Source organism: Pocillopora verrucosa, chromosome 8 (genome assembly GCF_036669915.1).
Source record: "Pocillopora verrucosa isolate sample1 chromosome 8, ASM3666991v2, whole genome shotgun sequence".
Lineage (NCBI taxonomy): Eukaryota > Metazoa > Cnidaria > Anthozoa > Scleractinia > Pocilloporidae > Pocillopora > Pocillopora verrucosa.
In genome coordinates this window covers 18,932,964-18,958,718 of record NC_089319.1, presented here as the reverse complement: position 1 = coordinate 18,958,718, position 25,755 = coordinate 18,932,964, and the positions used below count along the sequence as shown (strand labels likewise).

At 38.9% G+C, this 25,755-nt stretch overlaps 2 protein-coding genes across 8 annotated transcripts; one reads left to right on the top strand and one right to left on the bottom strand.

Annotated features, from left to right (window-relative positions):
* Nucleotides 1–2,573: 2,573 nt before the first annotated feature.
* LOC131782559 (metabotropic glutamate receptor) lies at nucleotides 2,574–25,613 on the bottom strand. 7 transcript variants are annotated; one of them, XM_066170944.1, is made up of 6 exons: nucleotides 25,501–25,567; nucleotides 24,845–25,306; nucleotides 14,686–14,857; nucleotides 13,897–13,934; nucleotides 12,646–12,774; nucleotides 2,574–6,280 (listed from the first exon to the last, which is right to left on the bottom strand). In XM_066170944.1, the coding sequence occupies exon 6, from the start codon at nucleotides 6,214–6,216 to the stop codon at nucleotides 3,376–3,378; it is 2,841 nt and encodes a 946-aa protein (XP_066027041.1). In that variant the 5' UTR covers nucleotides 6,217–6,280; nucleotides 12,646–12,774; nucleotides 13,897–13,934; nucleotides 14,686–14,857; nucleotides 24,845–25,306; nucleotides 25,501–25,567; the 3' UTR covers nucleotides 2,574–3,375. The 7 variants fall into 7 exon arrangements, with proteins under 7 accessions (XP_066027041.1, XP_066027039.1, XP_066027040.1 ...); XM_066170942.1 differs by having other exon boundaries at nucleotides 13,035–14,857; XM_066170943.1 differs by having other exon boundaries at nucleotides 13,897–14,857.
* LOC131782595 (uncharacterized) lies at nucleotides 18,589–21,335 on the top strand. The gene is made up of 2 exons (XM_059099350.2): nucleotides 18,589–19,184; nucleotides 19,811–21,335. The coding sequence occupies exons 1-2, from the start codon at nucleotides 19,073–19,075 to the stop codon at nucleotides 20,200–20,202; spliced, it is 504 nt and encodes a 167-aa protein (XP_058955333.1). The 5' UTR covers nucleotides 18,589–19,072; the 3' UTR covers nucleotides 20,203–21,335.
* Nucleotides 25,614–25,755: the final 142 nt, after the last annotated feature.

The following is a 25,755-nucleotide window of genomic DNA, read 5'->3' as shown; positions in this document are numbered from 1 at the left end:
CCAACCTGATCAAGGAATTGATTCACACATCTAAACCTGTTCTGATAACTTATCAATCAGTCCCACTCCAAACTGAGAAATGGCTACCATACAAACTTCCAGATTGAATTTCTATATTTGTACCACGTTTCATTGGCGATTTTGGCAAAGGAAAGTTTAACCCTTTCACTCCCAAGATCTTATTAGTAATTCTCCTAACTATCTTCCATACAATTCTTATGATGTTAGTTCAGAGAATTTGGTATTGGATCAACTAACAATCCCATAATTGATATTCTTCTCCATTCTCATCACCTACTCGCTTGATATGGTATTGATATTGTTAGGAGAAATTCTGTCTTGGTCACTTGTGGGAGTGAAAGGTAAATAGCTAACAATAGCAGACTAACCAGTAGTGATGGCCAACAACCAGCTCTTAATGACAACTCTACAGTTTGAACGACACATCCAAGAAATGGGTGTTGAGAAGAGCTGAACTTATTTGCTGTATGGAGTTATCAAGATTTATAGCATGATCATTTATAACATACGAAAGGAGAATTCATAATTAGATATCGGGAGATTGAGGGTAAAATCAATTTTAAGCCACCCAATTTTCCTTAGCAGCTAGTACTTAGAACTGTCAGAACACTCTTAATGTGATCAATGACCAACTCAAGCTCAACTATCCATTATTTATCCAGAGTATAAAAATTAATAATTATGGGAAGAGCTTTGATATTTGAAGTTTTCGTTGCAGTTATCATGACAGGTTTGCTTCAATAATTTCGGCATCTGCATAGCTTTTTCGGTATTTTGCAATTTTGCATACAGCATACAAATCATCGTTCAAAGACATAATTAACAAAAAAATTCAACTTTGAAAGAAACATTCTTCAATTCATTTTGACACGTCGCCCCTGGCTATCAAAGCAGTTATCTGACGATCGATCGAATGTGTTTCAACCTGTACTTTCCAAAAAACAAAAGAAATACTTTACAGATTGATATCTCATCAACGAGTTCTGTTCACCGCCTGTCAAGTGCAAATACTCTTTTGAAAGTTAGCACTGAAAGAATTTTTCTACCTGAAGCACAGTGCAGACCGACAGATTTGCTGCTTCGACGGGTCTGGTGACGAACAGCTTACCTCTTAGTGTTAAGTAAGCCTCTTTTTTTCGGCATTTCACTCCGTCTCCTGTGCGAATTTACCACGGGCATGATTGGAAAGTGCTAGATTGGTCCATTTCCCGAGTGACTGTTCGCGTCTCCAGGCAGTGTGATCCAACCGTGTTCTGTGATTGGCTCATTTTTACACCATGGAAAATCTGTATCAACGCGACTGTATCAGGACTTTGAACAAGTGGATGGTGGATGGAATAAAAGCCCGAAAAAAGGTTGCCTTGCGCGAAAAGCCTCAAGATATGAATATTGATATTGCCACCGATATAATAATGATCTTGAGCTTTTTCATCAGATTGAATAATGAATGGACTTGATAGGTTGTTTCACATTTCCAAAAATCTGAACTCAAGAAAACCAGAGTAATCAGGGTAACTTGAACAGAAGCCAGACATTTCTATTATTTTAAAACATTATGGTCTATTTATTTCCTACAATTTGTTTAAACGTTCCGTCGTTTTAATAGTAATACATCCGAGGGGATATCCGAAAGCTCTTATTTCGACTTACGTACGGATTTATAAAGCTTAGACTGTAAGCCAAGATTCCCTCAGAAATGTCATTCCGTCTCTAGATTTTGTATTGGATTAGGTAAAGAAAGCCAAATTCAGCACAGTAAAACTATCTCACCGCGACACGCATCGTGACACACGTAGATCTACGAGAAGAGACTGGGCGGAGAGCAAACAACAATTTAATGGACACAGCTCCAAAAGCCTTGGTGAACATTCCTGACTATGGTTTCCTAATCGGTTTTTTTTTTATCTTTTTAGATCGTACCACTTTCAGAATAAATTTATATATCTTAGAGCCACTATAATATTCATACAGTGTAAAAACATGCGCGACGACGCCAAATGATTTCACGGATAAAAGATACTTTAATATTCGCTAATCAAATTTTATAGGCTAGGGGAATTTTTCCAGAAAAAGGAGTACCTATAAATTTACGACCTTTTTTTCTTCTAAACCCCCTGTGACAAAAATATGGGTAGTAATAAGAATTTAATCAAACAAAGAAAACTACTATTACCCATAAAGCCACCTAAAACTATCGCCGACGAATTAACGAAAGCGTACGGCGTACGCTTTCGTTAATTCGTCAATTATTGAAACCTTAGCTAGAAGGCAAGGGAGAAAAAGTAGTTTGTACCATAGGGGTGAAAGGCGGTCAAAACGAATGAGAGGGGATGGGAGAGGTGGTTCCCTCACCTTTCCCCGCCCCCTCCCCTCCACCGTCCCCTCTAACTCAAAATCGAACGTGGCCGGTCGCTTAAACGATCGCGAGCTTGTAACATTAACTCGCCCTAATAATACGCCTGCACTGTAGGCTATTGAAACCTGAACTGTATCCTCCAAGACAAAATACCTCTCCATGATTGAATAACTAATATAAACTCTAGCCTTATAGGTCATTTGAGTCACTTATAATATAAAATTCCCAAAACAGTTTCGTTTCCAAAAATGGACTAACTAATATGACATTATCTATCACCAGGGCTCTGAGAACCCCAACGAGATGACAGCAGGGATCCAGTTGTTCAAAGAAAAAATAACGCTATCCAACGGATAAATCGCTATTCAGTGGATAAGTGTTAACAAAACATACTGTGCTATCCACCAGATAAAGATAAATAAGGTGGACAGCGTTATCCACCCTTTAAACAACCAGAAACCAATCTGTAAGTTAAAAGAAGTTCAAATATACAATCTCGCCTCTTCACGCACTCCTCTGTACCTCTGTATGAACTAACTGACCACCTGGAAGAGGATTAAATACATGTGTAACATGAAGTACTAGGAAGAAGTGACGCCATATTAACACACAAAAGTTGTTCACTGTAGGAATAGCAGCGAGCCAAACGAAATGACCTATTCGTACTCAAATCGGAGCCATTCCTAATTCGAATTATCCAACCACAAAACAGTGCTAGCATTTTTCATCGTTTCAAAGTTTTTGATTGAATACTTATTCTCTATTGTACATTTTGTTCTGTGCTACTTCTTTAACATAATCTAGACATCACTTCTGGCCCATTTTCGACGATATCATAAAGGCTATAGACCATAGGCATCGTCAGTGCTTGAAAATGTGCCAAACAATCAAAACGGATATGACCTACATTTAAAAAATCTCAGTATCTTTTGCAATTATAAGGTTTATTTCTTACTGCTCTGCGGTGGATTGTAAAATCTAAGAGACTTGTGCAATCCTTACACATCCGTATCCTTAGTATCATAAATGAGGCCTCTGGATTCATTATTGTCAACGTCCACGTCGTTGTGTCCTTTAGTAGAGTCGTTGGCTGTACTGGCTAGAAGGTTACGTTTTGGTAACACAGGGGAATCCTCTTCTGTTAGACGCACCGACACTTTCTCCTGCGTTTTAACGTACATGGTCCAAGGTGAGACGTCTGCTTGGTTCTTCTCCGGTTGAAACAAGATCACGTACCACTTAGGGAGGTAGATACAACCCAAGATGTTGACAGCGAATAGGAAATCCACAAAGGCCAAGCCAAAAATCTTGCCTTTTCCATTTACGCCGTAGTTGATGGTGACGTAGAGGAAACAGATCACGTACCAATTGAACATGCAAAGCGACGTCCAGCGCACCTCCATGTCATTCTCGGGGGAGATCTCCTCGCTCATGGACATAATTGAATACACAGTGGCCACCGCCATGATGTAGAAAATGACGACCAAAAAACCGAATCCCTCATGGATGGAACACTCGATGTACACAGTGAAAGGGTCATCCGTAGGGTGGCGTAAAATCTCGTTTGGCAGAAAAAACGCTATGACAATTGTAACACCTATGTGGATGAGAACTGTTGCTATGGCAAACAATATACGCGGCGTACAAATGCACTGTCCCCAACTCTCCTTGATTTGACCTTCCGGGTCGTAGTACCGGTTGTCGACAAATATGCTTCTAGCTATTAGGGCAGCTAAGGGAATACCAAGTGCTATGATGAAGAACCCTCGATAACCCTCACAGGAGGAGGCGCTGGGTTTACTGAGGAGGGGGACTGGAATCAAGAAGAGAATAATAACAAAAGGCAACAGAACTAACATAGCATTCCTGGCTCGACGCATCACAGGCGTGCCTCTGTTCTTGAACAGCACTACTGCAACGTAAATGCTAAAACACATTCCTGCCACCATGATGAACAACATAACCAGGCTGCCAGCGTCGCTCCAATAAACGTAGTCTTCAAAGTGAGTGATGCATTCAGTCTTTGCAGCGTTGGCCGTGGACCCCGGTAGACAAGGAATGCATTTTACTGAATCGTCCTCTGTGCTGATGGAATTTTCTGCACATGGTAAGCAGTGCCAACAACACTCGGACTCGCCTCGGGTTTTCTTCAAGGCTTTGTACTTTCCAGGTTTGCATGGATCGTGGCAGATGGATTTCGGTACACTGGTTTCCTTTGTATTCCATTGGATCTCTGTCAAAGATCGCAAAGTCAGTTCTGGGTTTTCTGTGCCCGATTGCTTCCAAGTGCCAACAGAATTGAGCTTAAGGTATGTCTGATCTCGAGCTGACATGGCTGATCCATTTCCAGTTTTCTGAAGGATTTCGATTTTGTACTCAACATCTTTTAAGTTTCTCTGACGGTCGAAACGTATCCTTTGACCACTAAGGCTTGTGAAATTTACATTCTGTATGAACTTGTGAAAGTCGTGCTTTTCTGGGCAGTTAGTTTTGCACTTTTCACGTGCAGAAAGTGCATGAGCCACGGCAAAAATAGAATCAATAGTGCAGGTGGCACTGTATGCCATCGACTTTAACTCAGTCACAAGCTGTTCCAGCGAAGTCTTGTTCAAATGGACAGCGGTGGGTACCACAGAAGGGATAGTAGTGGTCGGGGCTGATGTGGACGGTGCAGGCGGAACTGTAGATGGAGGCTCCGTACTATTTTTTGTGGAGTTAGAGGAATTACTCTTTGGCGGAGTGGTAACTGCAGGCGGCTGGGTCGGTGGACTGGTTGTAGTTTTCACAATAGGTTTCGTGGCTGGTTCAGGGGAAGCCGGACCTAAGGACACGATGTCCATAATCCATGCGTTGCGGCCAGGATTTGACATCAATTGTTGAAGATGAGCTTTAAATTTTCCAATCACTGCGGACGCACCTACTCTAAACATTCCTTGAGCTGCTGTATTTTCGATCGAAAATTTGGCCGCGTTGTCCCATGACGAATCGGTTCCGATCCACGTTAAATCGTTAATTTTCTGCTTAAATGCTTCGTCAATGATGCTCTTGAAAAGATCTTTTGAAGTCAACATTACAATCACCGAAAAATTTTTCTCAGCTTTCAGAGAACTGATAAATGTCTTGACTTGCGTGCCGCTCGCATTTGATGCCAACGAATACTTTTTACCGATACAGACAAATTTATCCAAGGCCTCTTGTTCAAGAAGGTCTGCTGTATACTTTCCCACAGGGCTGTCGTTGTATACTACTCCAACATATGTCCAGTTTAATCGCGCTGCGAGATGAACAATCGCCCTAAGGTTGGATCTGTCCCTCGCGATAGCATGAAATATAAATTCTGCGCGAGATATAAGATCGGGCTTTCTCTCGACTCGGTAAGTGGAAGCGATGCAGCTCATGTGTGGCGTTTGACCGGAGAACAGGATCATCAGTGCGCGGTAAAATACGTCGGTATCGTCATGTTTCTGAGGTAGATCGCCCACAGCTGCAGCTAGAAACTGGTCTTTAGGTCGGTGAGAATTCACCACCAGGTCCATGGCCGCTTCATCCGCCCGAGGACAAGTGTCCCTAATTTCATAACCTAGTGATTGGTTGAGGGAAACAATTTTCTTCTTATTGATTTCGTCCACAGCAAATAAAATGGCCTCGACCGTCAAGATCCCTCGTAAGTTAGGTTTAACACACGATTCTCCTGTTTCCCTCTGATGCACGGGAACAAGACCGGCGACAATCAAACCACTTGGCTTTTTCATATCTCTGTTCGCACAGGTGAAGTTGATGCAGAGCGAACAACAAAACCAAAGCACGCTAAAAACCACACTCGTATGAAATCCTTCCATGCCGAATTCGTCCTTCGTACAGAAATTAAATTAAGAAGGGAACCATGGACGGCGTCTGGTGAGCCTGATAAAGTCAGATGAAATAACTAAGTTCAACGAACAATGAAAAGATTTACTCAATTCATAATAAACAGATAATTTAGATGATTGCGCAAATTATGAGAATGATAAAGGTTTCCCAGGTCTGGTGCATGCTTCTGTTTGAAAAAGGCCTCTGAATTGCTTTTACATGAGAAATATCTACGTACCTTGAATTATAGAACGGATTGGAATGAATGAGTAATGGTTATATAAAATTTCATTTTTGTATTAAACCCATCACTTCTGCAGGAAGACTAGAAAGCGTGGAATTGTACTTCGTTGTGGATCACAGATATGTTGACACCTGAATGAATTGTCAGCTTATGACAATCGAGTTCTCTTGGATCAAGAGCATTTGCATTTAACCCCAAACAAACATAATAAAGGTAATTATCATAAGTACATCTTGCTTTAGTAAGACCTGTGGGCAGCTGCTCGTTCATTTTTAAACATTGATCAAGAAATGTGATCTCTTGTATTAAGGATTTCCATTTTCTCGCGCTTCATGTAGCAGGTTTTAACGAAAGAGGGCAACCCGAACCACATTACGAGAGCAGATAACTTACTATCGTTCAAAACATGAACTTTTTTTTTCTGGCGCCCCCTGAATTTATCGCTATCTCACTGTGACATGACACAAAACGCGTGTTGGGACTCTTTGTGACCGCAGATGCATGGGATCATATCAAAACAAAACATAAACAGAAACTGAGAAGGGTCTAGTGAACACTGTGAGGTGCTCAGAGATGAAACTGTACATGCATGTGAGGTTCTTTTTACTCAACGAGATCTGTCGATGAATGGTTCCTACACGGCCTTCCTTGCCTTAATTTAAGTAAACTTCGAAATTGGTTTTCGCGTTAGTGAGTTCCGTCTGAAGGACAGGCTTCGAAACAGAACTGCTGAACAGAACTGACCTCCAAATATTTACCCACTGGACAAAGCGATAGTTTTAAGAGCTGACATGAGTCGCTGCTGTTTCTTTGTTTTTTTACCCTATGGGCACTATCAAGGGTACAAAACACACAAAAGAGACGTTTTTGTTTAGTTTAATCCCTGAAGAGAGTTTAGACTAAACGTGCTTGCATGAAAATTATAATGCAGATGTAAAACATAAACCATAACTTAAGTTATAACGGTTGATCCCGAATGCTGATAAAAAAAATCATTACCCACTGGAGAAATTGAAGATGAACCCACAATATCGATTCCTTTTTGACAAGAAAATAACTGCAACACATCCACGACATTGTTAGACCGGATATTAATTGTTTTTTAATAAACTTATCAAGGTGTGTCAAGTTTTAAGTTGTTCTAGAAACACCGCATCACTGCCTGAAGCTATTAACCAGGCGAAGGCTGATTTCGGCTCCGTTTTATGTTTTAGAATAATAGAGGAAAATTTAATGATAACGTTCACAGTCTCTTCAGGTTTTGTAGGAGAGAAAACGAAGGAAAAAGTAGAAAACAGAGAAGAAATATATATTCTCCACTATGATCTTACAGTCGTAATCCGCAATGACACTTATTTGCTACAGATTAACACTAAAATTTTCTCTGACTAGACCAATGATTTTAGGCAACTGAAAGTTGCAATTAGTAACTGCACGTTTCTACTTGAGCAAAAGCTTTCTTGAATATGTATATGTCCACAGGGTCATCAGATAACATGGAAGAAAATTAACAATTTCCTTAAATGTCACGGTAGGTCAACAACCAGTTGTGACCATCTATCTTTCACGTGTATAGGACTAAAGGAGACTGTTTCTCACATGTGCTCTCGTAAGATAGAATAGTAGCAGAGAATTTGGACATATTAAAAGCCCTTCTTTTCTGCACAGCTTTCCGCCAAAAAATGCGGCCGTACTTTTTCGAAGAAGGACTGAATGGAGAACAGGGTAAAATTTAGTGAAGTGTAGTCACAGTGGTTGACCCTTTTTCTTTCTTGTTTATTTTATCAGGTATAATCCTTTGTAGCTGATCTACGAATTGAAATTTTATCAGCAATCAAAACTAAATCTAACTATAGTAGTCTGGTTTCGATCTCTTTCCTCGATCAGAACTGATCACAGAAGTGTTCACAAATGCATTAACTCAGTTGCAAACCAAACAGAAAATGAATGAATTCTCTCAGACGAACACACTGTTCAAGTAAAAATGAACAAATTAATTTTCGAAGAATTGGTGAAAGATCTTAGCAATCAAACCATTTTTGTACTACTTCTTGGGGGGGAACCTGATGTTATATCGGTACAGCAAATATCCTTCCGAGCAGATTTTCAAACTTTCAGTGTGACTCTTTATCGGTCCAAAGCTAACAGATGATCAAATTTAGAGCCGAACAGGTCTGACTGTTTGTGACTTTCCTCTGAATGTCATTGATCAAGAAAAACTGAGTTTCTATTTTTTTCGAGAAGGCAATAGAGCTGTTTGAGCCCTGTCTGCCAAATGTTTCGTTAGAGCTGGGGAAGTAAGCCTAAAACTTTTAGTTCATTTCATCCACCAACTCTCTAAAATGTTCAGTCTCTCGAATGCAACAGACCATATCAAAATTTGTCATGACGCTAAAAAGTTCGCCCTCCAAATGATGGAAAATGACGTCTAAGAGTTCGTGACGGTCTAAGTGCCGATTTTACGTAAGTGTTGATTTCAGCTTGACCCTTGGTTGAATGATGAGGTTTTTGAGCAAACGTCTTTTAAAGTACGCTACGTTGCTCTGTGCAGTTATCCGTACGCTTTACTGAACCGTTGGATAAGAGGATCGGTTACTGTTCAACCGTCTTTGCGAAACGATTCGTACTTAAGCCATCTTAGACAAACTGAATTTGGCGTGACGTGTTTATTCTTTCTGTCGCAAGACTGAACGCAAGTTATGGACTTCCTCTAAAAATTACAGTTCCTAGAAAAGGTGGCCTCTGATATGCTGAGCTTTTAGACATGAGCAATAAATTGAGACTAATTCAAAAAAGTTGCTGAAATGATACGGTGGATAATGTTGCTGAACTATTACTGTGGATTACAAAATTAAGGTAAACAGTGTAGTCCTCTATGCTAATATGAATACCGGTTTAATTCGCTTTTCGCAGCTTCTGCTTATTGCTTAAGAAATTCGTCGGAGATTATCATTAGGCATGAAATCGAGATGAAAAAGAGAGATTTAACTGTTTATCGCAGATTTGCATGTCATGCTCAGAATGTTTGTCTGTCACTGCGGTGAAGCTTAATGATATGATTTCAAGCAATGGTCCGCAGGTTCAACAAACCGGTTAATCTTTGTCAAAATGAATCTTCTTAGGAAAACACTGTACTGAGAAGATTGGGGTCTTAAGGAATAGATTTACTTAATATATTTTTATTGAAATAAATACGCTTAGGAAAAATTCTTTATCAGAAATTGCTAATAAAACCATCAAAACAACAGGTCTCCTCAAAGTACTTCTCACTCTTTACGCCGCTTGTAAAATGCATTATGACCTCAGAGCCGGTTGTTGTCATGATGCTACATCTCTATCATGCTACAAATTACCAACCAATAGCTTAAGGGATCACTGTGGTCAGTAAATGCTACACTCTAAAGTGAAGAGGTTTTGGATTGCTAGTGATTTCGAAACGAGTTCAAGCTATGTTTGAAAAAAAAGAGGATGTTTTCACCGTGTGCGTGCGAGTACAACGAATATACATTCAAAATAAAATTACGCCTGGCTATATTTACAGGGAAAACCTTCCTTTGAGTTCTAATGATCGACTCGTCTATTAGCGAAAACAGAACGAATTAAGACTTTCCAGAGACTTCTGTTGGCTTCGTATCATAAAGTCATAATAACTTGGGCCAAGACTAGATGCAAACTTATTACCAAAAACTTCCAACGAAATAACATCTAGCATATTCTTAAGCGTGACAATCGACCAGAGTGCTTACTTTGCAGACGAATAAAAACTTACTCTGCCAGCTACTCTGACTGCTGCATATACTGCGCAAATTGAAAAAAATGAATTTATATCAATGTTCTCGAATTCTCACCGTTTAAGGAAAACTCCGCTACAGTTACCAGACGTCTAATGCAGCACAGGTTTAAAGAGCAGATTTTAGCTGTGGCCTACGCGTTCATCAGGAACGCGCTACCAAAAACCCCTTACAAACATGACAAAAATGTTAAATGCCCAATCATGGCTCACAGTCATTGAGGTGAAGATTACATATAAACAAACTGAACGGCTTACTTAACACGTGGGGTCAAGTTTCAATATTTTCTATTTTTTTCACCACAGGTAGCCTAGACGTACTGTTTCGTAAGTGGTGTTTGAAAGGTCGAAACGTTCTAAGACATCACTCGCATACCTCCAGCGAAACGACTCTTTGTTTGCATTTGCATTTTTGGTGCTGTATCCACCATCTTCTATACACACTATAGACTATACTATCTTGATATCTTAAAGGCAAAAAAATGCCATATAAACCAGCCAGGTAAAACGCGGAGGTGTTCAGCTTTAGACATGAAAAGAGAAGTTTCACTATATTCCGATTATTTACCCACCATTTGGATCTTGATAAAACTCTAGGAGGGTCTTTTAACGGCTAACAGTTAGTACAATTTTGGCTAATTTAACGGCTATCGGTAATATCTTTCCACTGCGGTCATCAGAAAACTTTTTACGTTTCATTTATATTTTTTTTACGACTTACGGTTAATATTTGTCAGTTTTTACGCCTATCAACTTCATTTTCTGACCGTTTTACGACTTACGGTTAACCCCATTGAGATCCTCCTCGACGATAACAGCCCCAACGGGGCCATGACGGTAAGCAAATAAACTAAGAAAAGCAGAACAATTTACCACGTATCGAGGACAAATAGGACAGGATAAAGAAGGACAAATAGGACAGGATAAAGAAGGACAAATAGGACAGGATAAAGAAGGACAAATAGGACAGGATAAAGAAGGACAAATAGGACAGGATAAAGAAGGACAAATAAATAGACAGGAAAAATACACTAGGACAAATAAATAGACAGTAATATAAAAGCCAAAGAACATCTATCCCTTGAAAAAATATTTCAAATCCTTCGCAGTAAATTTAAAATTAACCCACAGACTGACAAGTATAATAAGTGCGTCTGGGCTGCCTGCGTTTTAACCGGTAACGAGGACGTATTTTTTCTATAAACACTGGCTTTTAAGGCACATTAAGCTCCTTGTCAGTTCATCTTTCACAAAAAGAAATTTTAATCTTAATTAACGGACGAAAAATATATACCAATCGCTCAAACTATACTTAACATTGAAGATGACAGAGGAAACCAAATGTCACGACTTTTTCGTAACCTCGATTTTAAGTCGTATCACGGTGAAACACGAGCTCTTGAGTACGGCCTGGACAACAGACAACGGACAAAGGACTAGGGTGGATTTCGAACTATGTTTAAACACAAACTGAGATATAAACACAGCGCCTTTAGGAGACCAACTTTGAAAAGAAGGACCGGGTATGAAATGCGGACTACAAATCACTGGTGTACGGTTATCTAATCATAGTGATGGACGAGCCGTGAAGCCGTGAGCCGTAAAGCTGTTTTCAATGGTGAAGTTTCTTTATCACGCACAATGCTAAATTACTCGCTTTAAGTTCTGAGGAGCTTTCGATGTCGATATTTCGCGAGTTTCTTGATCTCGAGGAGTTGTAAGTGTCACTGACAGCATAAGAGCACCTTCACTTAAAGACAAATTGATTCTCCACTTAGCCCAAATACGAGGAAAATACAAGAAGTTTTGATACACGAATATAATTTTCTGGCTAAACATAAATATATCAATGTTTCAGTAATCTAGACAGGTTCACAATAGGAATTTCGATTGTTGTCATTCGCGACGCGATCTCTTTCTGTCCATTTGTTGTCAGTATGAGTCGATGTCCTCGTCTCTGGCTAAAAACGGTCAGCGGTCCAGAAGAAGATAACAGGTGTTCAAAAGATATTGCAAATCTCTGAAGAAAATCAACAAGCTGATAATATCTTCGTTGGAGTTTCAATCCTTCTTCCCAAAAAATGGGAAAAAACATTTGACGTGTTTTGTCTTTTCATGTAGATGAGAGAAAAAAATCAAGAAAAGAAAACCTAACACGTCACACGACCCATAATTAATTTAAATATGGCGTGACAGATTTTAAAGCAGAAAATATCTGAAGAGGAATAAGCTTTTACCGTAATGGAGATGCACACGAAAATGGCAAAAACGGAAAAATAACCTTTGAATATTATTGAGGTACATGTAAACGTGTTGTTGTAATGGTCATCATGTCAGAAAAACTAAATAAACAGCCGAATAATAATTACTTCAAAGTGTGCTTACCACAAGTCTTTATATTTCAGTGGCTGCGACGATCAGGGAAGAGTCCTTTCCAAATTTCCTGCGACTGGGAAGTATCTCAGGAAATATTCGTGCACTTAGAATCATCCATTGTCGAGAAAATAACGTTTGCTAAAATGAAACAAAAACAATAAAGCAAAAGACGAAACGAAAAATTACATTATATCAATCATTGACTTGCTTAATCTGCAATAATCCAGCTTTGATTCAAGCGCTGTGAGTATGATTTGTAATACAGAAATGGATTCTCATCGGGGGGTGAACCTTTTCTGCAATCACACGAAGCGGAAACAATGCTCTTGAAAGAGTAGAACTAATCAAGACACCAAAGTCTATTCAAGGTTGCCTAAACGCTATAAAAGAAACTTTACCCCAGTTGATCAGCTTCAATGGCCGGATGCAGGAAACCAATTGCTTTCTGTACGGGTTTTAATTTGAATGAACCAAATCATTTATTTTCCACAAACGTAAGTTATAAATTATTTATAGAGACGTGCGTGTACATATAAATGGACTTTCTTTCCTTTTTAGTCAAACGAACGCAATTATCCACTCGAAAAGATGGCAGAAGTTTTGATCAGTCTGCTATCATCAGAAACTGCCAAGATGTTTTGTGCTTAATGCCTGTCCACAATGATAATTCTATCCTGTAGTCTTTCATGTTTGACAGGTGATCCGAGCAAAATTTTAATGCCTTCCTGTCTACGAATATGGCTTAATTTAAAGCGATCCACATGAAAGTTTTTCTCTATTTTTACTATGTTTTGTTTTATAATTAATGCCTTGCCTATTCCACAATTATCTTTCCCTATTCTCTTCTAAAAAAAAGGAAATAAAATCTAACGGGTGTCATTTGTTATGCAGGAAACTCTAATGAGTTGTATTGCCTATCTCCTATTCACATCTTGTCTATCGGTTAGACTGAAATGAATCTGCGTCTAATTTTAACTGCAGAAAAATCCAAAGATGAGAGGTAGATCAGGAGATATGATAAAATGAGGAAACAAAATAAAGCCATAAAAATGATAAGGGAATGGGACTTAGGACATTGTTGTAAGAGGCAAGGGACAGTTAGCTGGTGTGTCGTGCCGGTAGGTAAAATGAGAGAGCAAATGGTTCACGTTAAAGAGCTGAATCGAGGAGATTTCTCTCCTTGTATAAACAAGGTAACAGTTAAGAAGACGAGAATAAAAGATCATTCAATCTCGATAACCAGGGAAACAACAGACTTACGTTTATATGCAGATCTTTTACAGTCACTGTCCAATCCCCTGAAAGTCATCAACCTTTCATACCTTAACATCAGTATGCATATTCTCCATACTGTTCTTTATACATTTTCTAAGGTGCTGACAAGGAGAATTTGTTTGCCAATCAAAGCTTCTCCAATTGGTGATCATTTCCTTAATTCTCACGACCTTAACGTGTGATTCAGGAGTGATATTCCAGGGAGAAATTTGATGTTAGTCACTCTTAGGGTTTAAAGGGTTAAGGAATAGTGTACCTAACATGACAATTGAGGCGTAAGGGACGGTGATTGCCACTTCATCTTGACAACCCGAGAATGGGAACTGATAACTGTTGATACCCCTTGGACTTTCTTCATCCCGCTCTCAGGAAGATGGGGCACGTTGTGAGAAAGAGCTGGGCTGATTTCAATCACCATGACAAAGATTTTAAGAACCAACATCTTGAAAAAGTTAACCTTAATTTGTCAAGTTAAACATTTTTAATGTGTGTTAATCTTCTCCATTTTTTGTCCGTAGAAAAGAGCGGGAAACGTGTACGCGAAAAAACGGTGGGGTTTTGGGAGAAGAGAGTAGGGGGGTCAGCTGCAGCTGCCGTCTATCGCTCTTGACCATCCAACACAGAGGTCAAACGGTGCCGCATGCGCACTAACATTCAAGCAGCATGGCTAGTAAACAAAGCCTTTTCATCGAGAGCTCAAGTGCGACGCGCGACGAAAGTACATCAGTTTACATTTTTTAAAGAAAGTTCGAAGTTTCTGAGGCCACTACTTACATATGTCGTTGTTCTAGACTTTCCACCCTCCTCATTTTTTTACAGTTTACAAGGTGGCGTGATGGAGTCGCTGGTGAGCTTGGCCATGGTGCTTGTAGTTATCCTTTGTTTTGTTCATGGTGGAATTGCCGGCAAGTATTGAAGGATATGTATGAAAAATAAAAAAAAAGAACTACACAAGATATTTGTGACGATAGCAGGTCTATAGCTATGTTTACCGCAGACAGAAGACCGGAAACAAGAGCAACAGAGAAAGGGGTAGAGAAAGGTTTTGTCATTTACCTTCATCACCGAAACGAAGCGTCTGCGTTTAAACAGTTGGGTTATTTAACAATAAAGCAAACACAAGATTGAACTTTTCGCTAAAATCCGTCTTTCATTTGTCCTACGTATTGGAAATTTAACCTTTCCTTCCTCACTTTACAATGGACACGCGCCCAGAACTGCAGTCCGCCATATCGTTTTTAGACTCTTGCAAAACGAACGGTGTTTGACAATCCACGTTTCCTTTCTTCTTCTCGTTTTAACATTTCCAAAATCTGACGTTCTGGTGTTTTTGCGATTACCCTCACGCTGAAGACACTTTTGCGGCAAAAAGTACTGACAATAAATTAATCAAATCATTGTGTTGTAGCATGATGAATTTCGACTGGCATCTCATAATATAGGTGCTGTTCAATGACAAATAACCTAAAGTTTCAGCTAGATTAAACAACTTAACGAAACTAATGATTATTTAAACTGTTCATTGAATGTACTATTTGAACTAACATGTCGCCTGTTTGCTACCCGGCTGCAGCTGATTATGCAGTGAACAAGACTTTCAGTATTTTAAAATATTTTTTCTGAATGGCAATTCATTATTTCAGACCTGAAAACTCAGTGTAAATAATTCCACATTCGGCTTCTAGCTTTCCCAGACACGGCTTGCTTTTGCGTAAATATGTAGGAAAACCCGGAAAATTTTCCAATGCAAGTAAAAGAAAATCTTCATGAAAAAATCCAATTTAAGTGAGAACAAAGTTCTTAAAACAGACTTTCTTCACATCTTAATGAGTGACTATCATCCATCGAATCGAACAAAAAAAATAACAACTGAAAACCATTTCGTTTCTTTTCGCACACTGCAAAGCTATATGCTCCACAAAAAAGGGACTGACAGCTCTCCAACATCCCGCGTTTATATGGCACAGGCAGTCAACAAAAGGATTGAGAACTGACAGACAATTCAGTATCATTCTTCAAGTGTTTGCCCATTAAAAGATAACCTTTCTGTTAATTCCTTTTCATCCAAACCGACAATATCTGAAGACATCATCAAAGTAACCTGTTCTGTGCTAATTATAGCTGAGGGAGAAACTTTTCTATACCTCCAATCAGGTAGTCATCTAGAATTTATCAGTTTTTTTTCGTTATCAAGCATATATTTCTATGTAACTTGCAACGGCTTTCCCCTTGCCCAATCAAAACTTGTTATTCCATCATTTTTAACCCGGGCCATACATCAGAAAACAAAACTGATGCAGATCTCTTCGACCAACACTGAGGTGACGAAGATTCCTCTCTCGTAATCTAGCACTTTGAAACCTTTAACAACTTCATCTGATACCATAAGCATTTTCTATAATTATATAGGATGCTTTGATCAAGGTAGCACGCACACAAGCCTTTAGGAGTCGTTAACAATCATGCTTGACTACAACAGCGAATCTTAAATTTTTCTGTTTTATTCAGCCTTTTGTCGATGTTCCCTCCGGCAAAGTAAAGCTCTACTGTTCTTTCCTTTATGATGCGAATTACGGGGCTATTGTGATATTTGATTAAACCGTTGACCGGTAAATTCAAAAGCAACCAGTCGACATCAAATTTGGCCTCACAAGATCAATATTATTATTTTCCGCTCAAGCGTCGGGCGGGGTTAAAAAGGATATTGTCTTAATTTGTTACTTTTTTTCTTACTTATATCTAAAATTTCGAGAAACCGCTATTCTTAATCATTTGTTACTCAAGAGTTTTTGAAGTTTGTGCTAAACAATACTAGCTTTGATAAAACTGCCGAAAACACAAGAGCTAAAAAGACGCGCACTACTCCTGTTGTTGCACTGCTGATATTTCTCAAAGAATTGAACAGCGTCACGATATTTCCCTTGAATTTTCGCACCCCAAAGAGTTATCGTCATCTTGAAGGAAAGGGCGTAATATAAGCATGGGAAAAATCGAGAAATAAAAAAGATGTAATAAAAAACAAAAAGGGCAAACAGATTATCACAATATAACTTGAGAATATCAACAAGGATCGCAAATGGGAAAATTGAAAAGTTGAGTCATATTCTCTCAACATGAATCTCTCAACATGAACAATCTGTCAATTAGCAGTCCCCCCCCCCCCCCCATACTGTAGAGAGTGATCTCTTCTCTCAACACCAATTGGTTTTCAAAAACTGGTAAAACACTTTACACTATTTTTCTGACGGTGTCAAGTGTTTTCCAGGTAATCACGAAAGCACATGAACCTATATATAATTTTTTCGTCTTTGAAAAACATAAACCAAGCCAATCAGACAAGAGGAAATATCCAAAGGAGCCAAGCAAACTATTCTGGTTATGTATATGGATAAGATTTTGGAATATATTTAAACCCCATCAAATGGGATATTCCTGGGAGGGCCTCTTTATAAGTCTTCTTAAAGCGATTAGGGAAGGGATTGAGGTTTCTCTCGAGAGCTAATAATTAATTAGCGAAATTAAGTACCCCTACCAAGTTTTTTGGCATGTTTCGCACTGTCACATAAGTTGGTTCCCACTGATGTGTTAATTAAACACATTTCAGCATCTTGCGAATGGGAACCGCTACGAACAGATTCTACTCAAAATGCACAAGTGTGTGGTGATCATTAAAATGTAACATACAAATTCTGGTCACTGGACAAACAGAGAACACAGGATTAATTTCATATTTTCATTCAAATATATTGCCGACTGAAATAGATAAACTACCTGACTTAAGAAGTATACAATCTTTTGTGCTGGGACGCTTAATTTTATTATGGACAATACATTCTATTGTATCTTTGTGTCATTGACTGAAAAATTACACCTTTGACTGAAATCATCAGGCTTTGAACCTTCCATCTTTACGTGAATCATTGCGCAAACGCTTAGCGTCCACATTCAGTGATGCAGGATAGCTGTTTCATGAACATTGTAACGTGACCTTACTACGAATTCGATAGAGGTCATTGGTAAAGCGTCTGAAATACTAATTTGGGGGTTAGAGGATTTTATTCATGTTGGAAACTTGGAATTTCTTTTGTCCAAGAATACTTCTATCATTGACTGAAAAATTTCATACTTCACTGCATACTGTTGTCTCTATTATCGATGAAAGACATAAACAGTCCGACAACAATCACTAGCTTGAATATGTACGTTGTAAAATATTACGTGGATAAATTTCACAGTGTTCAATACCACTTGACGGAAGGATGTAAAGGATCTTGATACAAATTGATGTAAATCGTTACATTTCGTTGATTTCTATCGTGTCCCTAAAAGTAGAATCTCATGCCCTCAATACCCTCAAGTCACAGCTCACCGGCTCTAAAAGGTTCAATTTGCAAAATGAATAATTCGATAAAGACAACAAAAGATTGAATGAAATACTTTTTAGTTAATGTCTTAGTCTGTTACCATAGATTTACAGTTTGTTTAGAAACGCTTCAGTCCATGACAAAGATCTCTCGCCGTGCATCACTCGACACACACTCGTCACAATTCTAATTCGACCATTTGAGCGAGCGCCGCGAACAGGACGTACGCATATTAAGCACAAGTGTAGATTGAGGTCAAACACTGGGAGACCTGGATTTCCGTCACTCAGCGACGCCAGGTCATGCAACAACGCTTATATGGCAGTCAGACGAATGCGCAGACGTTTTAGCTCATCGAAAACACGGCAGATGAATACGCGCGCGACATCCTTATAAGAAACCTTGAAAGTACGCTTGGCTAACAATCAGCACGTCAGCGGCGTGGTTCTTGGCTCTGGTACAAGTCACTCTCGAAAACAAGTCATCAACATCGCAGAATCGTTCACCAATATTAGAGCTAAGTTTACCGCAGCAGAGAGTCAAAACTCTTGTAAAAGGTCGCATTTATCCCCACTTCAAATCGTTCTGCTGGCTCAAGGATATTAAGCCAGAGTTATCGACGTGACTAAGCACAGTGATCATATTTGAAGGCCCTGCTTAATGTCATACAAAGATTGATACGAGAGAAGAGTGCGTAGCCATTTGCAGGTAACCCAATCAATCGGAGTGCGCTCGAGAGCATGCCTTTCTGCATTTGATGAATAATTTGAAGCCAACTGAGTTATGTGAGACCAAAAATGCGACGAACAACAGGTCTTCTTGTAGTTGGAATTCTGAGTTTCATTTTAGTCGCTTCAGCTGGAGAGGGGAACCGTAATGTAATTGCTGAAGGAACAAGACGAAACAAAGGTACGACTCAGTAAAGGATTCTGCTCTCACACGTTCGATTTCATTATTTAAAACCTGTGTTACAGATGCGGAAAATTTGCTTGTTCTTGACTGTGTTACGTGCGTTCATCTGATAAAGGTTACCAAACGACACTAGCTTATCGTAGAAACTGTGAAGACCGTCCGAAGCCATTCTGACAGAAATGCCTTCAAAAAAAGCTACAATAACAGCCAGACAAGAATAACTATTAGATATTTTGAAAACGACTGAGTCTTAATAGCTTTTTACTTTCCCATCGAATTGCTTCATGTCATCCGAAACTCAACTGATAAATTTTTCAACCAAAGATGTTCAGGGAGCAAGTAAGATTATTCGAGAGGACATGTGCGTTTTGGTTAGTAAGTAGGCTAATATCTCGTACAAGTATGGTGTTTTTAAGTACCATTCAGAATTTGATCAAAGCGCTCCCGAATTACCCACGACCTATGCTTTTGCTTGCATTCTTTGCAGAATTCGTAATGACTTGTTATGATGCCATTTACTAAAAAAAATCGAAACCTTTTATTGGGCTTTTTATCGCGAATAATCTAAGAGAAAACGCTTGCAGATTTGTTTGATATTGCTTATTCTGTTCCGTCCTTGATAGATAAAACCTCACCAACAGCTTGCCGACGAGGTGCCTTGTGCTGCAGACTTGGACGAAAGGCAGTACGACTTGATTACACGTCGTCAGTTTACACATGCAACATCGAGGCTTTGATACAAGGTCTGAAACACAGTAAGTCTGCAAGTCATCGATTACGCAAGCCTAACCATTCACAAGCGGATAGAATGGATGCTGCTAACTCGCTTCGCATGTCACAAGGATTTGGACGGCGTTTGAACTTCTGCAAATCTCAAAGACCAGTGCAAAGGCGATGCTTTGAAGATTGCTGCGAGCGTAGACTGCGAGAAAGGCAAGTCAAGGCAAAAGCAGCCACACAATCACAAAAGCAAAGCTCTTCTACAGAGTTGGAGACACACTCTGGAGAAACATAGTCTTTTTGAAAAAAACTCTTCCGTAGTAACACGTTGGGGTTTACATTCTAATAGAGAAGCAGGACAGAATGACTCGATAATTAACGAGATGGTTTTGCATTTGTTCCAGTTATACCGTGTCAGTGTTTCGATGCCGTTGGTAAAGTTGTTTATAAAATATTTTATTTCTAAAAAAAGAGTCAGTAGAGACGAATTTATAGTATTCGTGGAATTCTTAATTGCCATTCAAGTTCCTATTGCCGATTTACGTCTTTTCTGTAGAAGAATGTCAAGCATTTGGATTCTCTAAGACCGTGGTTGACATTTGCTTCAAATAATAACGAAATAGCATGTCCATTTTCATCCAAATCGTTATTTCGTGAAGCAAAATGTGCGTCGGCCATTGGTATCCTGCCACGATGAAACAATTTTTTCTGAAGTTGTAACAAAGATCATTAGGAAATCAAATCGACTTGAAAAGGGTTTAGACCCTTAGGCATTTTAAGATCTTCATAATGGTGGAAAAGCGTAATTTCTTGTCCCGATCAGAATTCTAGTGTTGACTAAGTAAATGAATAATCTAATTTAAGACTGTCTGGTTTTATAGCGTTAATGACAGCAAAGAGACTATTAATACGTCGGCTGTGTTGTTTAGTATATCTAAGCTGTCAGCATTACACGTTCTAATGATGTGCTAAGTCAGCTGCGTGAGTAACGTATAGCAAAGTGGAGCTAAGTGGTGGGAGGGACCGAGTTACTGACAAATGTGGGCTGAGCTACCATTAGCATTGTTATCACGCGATCAAGGAACTGTTATTGACGTACTACAAACGTTCAAATATCCATCTGCAAAGCCACAGGATTGCTTGACCTCTCGAAACTTTTTGTTGTCAGGCAGTAAGACAGACGAGAGTACAAAGGACTTAAGGGAGATATTTAAGGTTAACGCTTAACGCAGGTATTAAAAACAGAGAGATTTTCCCTGGAAACTACATACACTGTTCAAGCTCTGTTTCCAGACATTAAGGCAATCCTAAGCAACTCAAGAGTAGTTGGTGCTATTAGCGGGTATAAACTAGCAATACAGGAAATAAACTGAAAGCTAATCACAGAGATAACAGATATACGATCAAATACAATACAGATTAACGATTTGAGTGAGTAGTTGCCTTCTCCAAAGAGTTCTGATCCACGTCTTTCGATAATCTTCTAACATAGAGCTACACCTTTGATCTAATTAACAATTCCTTCTTTGCATCATAAGTCCGATAACACTCATTTTCTGGTGTAAACGTTCCTCTTTCATTAATTAGAATTCGCAATATATTTCACTCTACCAATATAGGCACCCGACGTGCAAGTAGGGTTTGAGTTAATTATCCTTTCCCTTTGAAAAAGTTTTCTTATCTTGTCAGACAATTACATAAAAGTTAAAAGAAAAGTTTCATGTAGTCATTATTGTCAGACAATTACATAAAAGTTAAAAGAAAAGTTTAATGTAGTCATTATTTTTTGCCTATCCTTTTTCCCCATATAATCTTAGCACCAAAGTCTTCGGATGCTACAGTCAAACATTTTCTCAGTGCGGATGGACCTATACTGATCCCAAGTTTTGTGGTATCAAGTTGATCTCTTGAGAAAGAAAAAACGCCGATGTCCTGAGGTCAAGAGTAAATGTAATAATAAACCCAGTAAAATGTCTGTTATTCAATGAAGCGTGTGCATTGACGTCTGAGTTCCTTCCTGTGTTAAAAACGGGAAGATTTAACTTGAGCACGCAGATTAAAGAGTCTGATTGATTACACACGTGATTGGCCAATTTTCCTCATACCAATATCAACATTATCTTTTCATAAACGTTATTACTGAAAACCCGAGCCAGGATAATTAAAGAGTAATTCGGTTGATGTGAGAAGTCTTTGCAGATTACAAAATGAAAAATAACATTCCAAAGTGTAAATTGGATAAAAATTTTAAATTCCATTATCTGGAGTAAATCCGTAAGTAAGATATAGAATGTTTATCCGTGAGGGTATTTTTGGACTTCCTCGACATTGATATCACTCAGCAGCCATATAATTGAAGTGTTCAAAACATCAGCTGTTTGCATTGCCTAAGTGATTTACGAAAAACCGCTTTTCGGCTTATCCCTAGCTCTTAGTTCCTCAGTAAAGGAAATATGAGTGTGCAGGCTACAAGTATGGGCATAGAAAAGAAGCGCTTGGGTTCCTTTTCATTCTGAATAGGATTGAAAATTATCACGTGATCACTGAGCTGAACTCGACGCTACATGACACACTATATGACAGTCAGTTAAAAAAAAAAAGGATAGAAACAGATCAACCAGGAATTGACGAATCAAATTGCTTCTTCTGACTTGATCAACAGAGAAAGTTATTGAAAGCAGTAATTCCACCACTTACGAACTGTGCTTAGATGTTGGTAACATTGGTGATGCCTCCATAGCTTTACACAGATCCTTCGATCTTTTGGTACGCACTGGGTGATATATATAAGTGGAATTTGGTAATTTAGATACAAAGCCAGCTGCCAAAACTAAAAAAAAGCTACTCAAATGTACTCTAGAACCTGTTTTTGTCTTTCAGTTTTGAGTTTGATTTATCAAATGCCGAATAAAAAATAGTACTAAAAAAGTTAAATGAAGAGTTGGAATTTAACCCAGGATCAGCACAGACCACATCCAAAAGACCGCGTTTGATTTCTCCGACTACCTCCCAAACGTTTCCGTTTTCGTGCTTGCGCAGTTACCGAATTTGCAACGTAGAGATTTGTTCTCTTGATGTCTTTTTTTTTAACTTCCTTAAGTAATTAGCATTATCCAGAGATATTTTAATCAGTGACAAGTAACCAACGTCTTCTTTCTCGTCATCGTCTAATCGCATTAACACGTTGTAAAAACTTCCTCATTACAGAAGCGACGTTGCTTTGAAGATGCCTGTAATCTCCAGGTCGGAACTTTCAATAAATTTTTTAAACAAAGCGAAAACCGTCCAGACCGAAAAAACCTTTAATCCAGGTCTCAATTTTAATTAAAACTAATAGATTAGTCAAGGATCTCCGGTAGACACTACGCCCTTCAGTGAGTTATAGTTTCACCACACCAATTTAAGCTATTGGAATAATTTAAGTTTACTCACTCTTGACAACAGCTCATGTCAATTTGGCTTCCTGTATCATGAGTGGTCACGGAATTCTTTTAAATGAGGCATGATTCAAACGTCTTTGTACACATTGGTCCACGCTCAAAATTATCCTGTTTTATTTTCTGTTTAGTGTGAAGTAAAGAAAACAGGAGTAGCCTGAAGGCAGGCCAACACAACCTAGAATTGTAATGAATGCAGAAGTCCTGGTAGCCTGAGAGACTGATATTTTAAGGTCGAAGATAGATTAGAAATTGATTCAGATGAAGAGCCATAACAATTAAGAAACCTTTCGTGTCAGCCTACTCCGGAAAAGATTACTCTTGAGACGGATTCCTGACTAATTATTCCATCATTCCGAGCGAACTAAAGTGGAATGGATCCAATATTAAAAGGATAATCGAAATACCAACCAACGGCACAATTTCCTCCCCTTTTACTTCCCAACTGGTACAGGTGTCAATTCGATCAATTTAGGCTGTTGGATATCTTTCATTTTGAGACAGTATCTCTTAAGAAAATTTAGCTTGGCGAAAGCATTGATCAAGGATCAAGGATCAAGGACACGATTTCGTAATTTACTTCAGTAAAGGAAACTTCTCTAAGACATTTGCTCGACTTAATCGTAGAAAGTTTGATGAAGTGGAATTACTCATAAATCCTCTTAGACGTTTCCTTGGCAAAATTCCTCAACAAGTTTCCTACGCAAACACTGGAATGTTTTTGGAAAGCTTTCCATACTTTTCTATCTCTACTGCCAAGGACAAGGACAGCTCACTAAAGTATTACTCGTCGAAGGCAACTTTGTATTTGAATGCGGCAGATAGGACACGGAACCTATTTGCTGCTTGTTATAGTTGACACTGTCGGGGTAAAGTTGTTACCTTGCAAAGCCGAGACGCAGTTGAAGGTTTGCTTAGCGGCTCCCAACCCCTTACGCGTTTAGATGGGGATATACAAGCACATCAAAGTTCTCTGTTGCTTGTATAAAAAAATATGCGCGACTCTGAAATATTGCAACCGTATTCTCAGGTAATACTTCATTTTTTTAAGTTTCTAAGTTTTCTAAGAATACGACTGAACTAGGTCACCTATCAACCATCCTGTAACTAAAAGAATAAAGGCGGATCCGGAATTTTTTTCTTTTGGTGGGGGGAGAGGTCTAAAGTGACTTCTCGACCAACATAAGCCCCGTCGCACAAACAAAATCAGCCATTTTAGTGGTAACATGCCTCATGTCGTTACAAGAATTTTGGTGTCAGACAAGTGGTAAATAAAGCCAAGAGGTATGATAGGAATGGGGTGTCCCCGTACCGCATTAACACGTCCGTACCCCCCCTAGATCCACCACTAATGAAATAACTCTCTGGTTATTGGAAACAAAATGCACTCAAAATAAATGTGACGGAAAAAGTAGCACGATATCCAAAAATTCACAATATCATGAAATTCTACAAATCATATTTGCAATCGCATTCGCGCAAAAATGAACATTCTCTTACCATGACTGTCCCATACTTTTGAATTCTGGAATCCCAGCATACAACGAATTCCCACGAATTTTCCCACAAAGGATGAGAGGTAAGGTGGCCTCTCATGCTGTAGGTGGTGTACGTGTAACTAACCCAGTACGTGATGGAGCACACAAAGTCTCTTTGGATGTTTAATTTCTCATCTTTGGTTTTGTTGACATAGCCGCTTTGCTTTTGACGTCTTTGCTAATTTTTGCTGACATGAACATTGTCATTATTGTTATTGTTGCTGCTGTACTTCTCGACGTCGTTGTTGTTGCGATAGTGATTGCCAGAGTCATTGCTGTCATCTTGCTTTCTCGTTCAAAATGCGTTTTGAAAGATTCCATCGTAAATCTAACAATGATCTTGATTTCACATCGCCACTTAACACTTACTTTGAATTCGGCTGAGCACTTTGAGATGATTCACAGTGAACTATCGAATACGAAACTATAAACAGAAAAATGAGAGAAAACGTTACTGAGTATCAGTTATAGAAAACAAATCTTCTAATCAATACCAGTCCAAGTTTCATTAGTTTAGTAATGGGCCCCTGGTTTAGTGCGTATTCAAATCCAACTGGTGCGGCACTCCTTCGCTGCTCAAGTTTTCATTAAGCAGATGTGTAATTCTTCCATAGCTACCTGAGGAGAAGTAACAGGGTACCAGTATTGTGTACATTCTAAACCATCAGTCAACATTCTGCGAACGAGCAGACATTAATTGACTTACCATGATGGCAGGCCGCCATTTTAGATATTTCTGTGGCGAGAGAGGTCTGGGCCAAGTGGCTGAGCCACATTATTGGCACATATCTACTTCGAATACAGTCGGCCTAAGTCAATTAAGTTCATCACGTTAGTACATATACAAAAACATGAAATTGGAGGGTTTCGAAA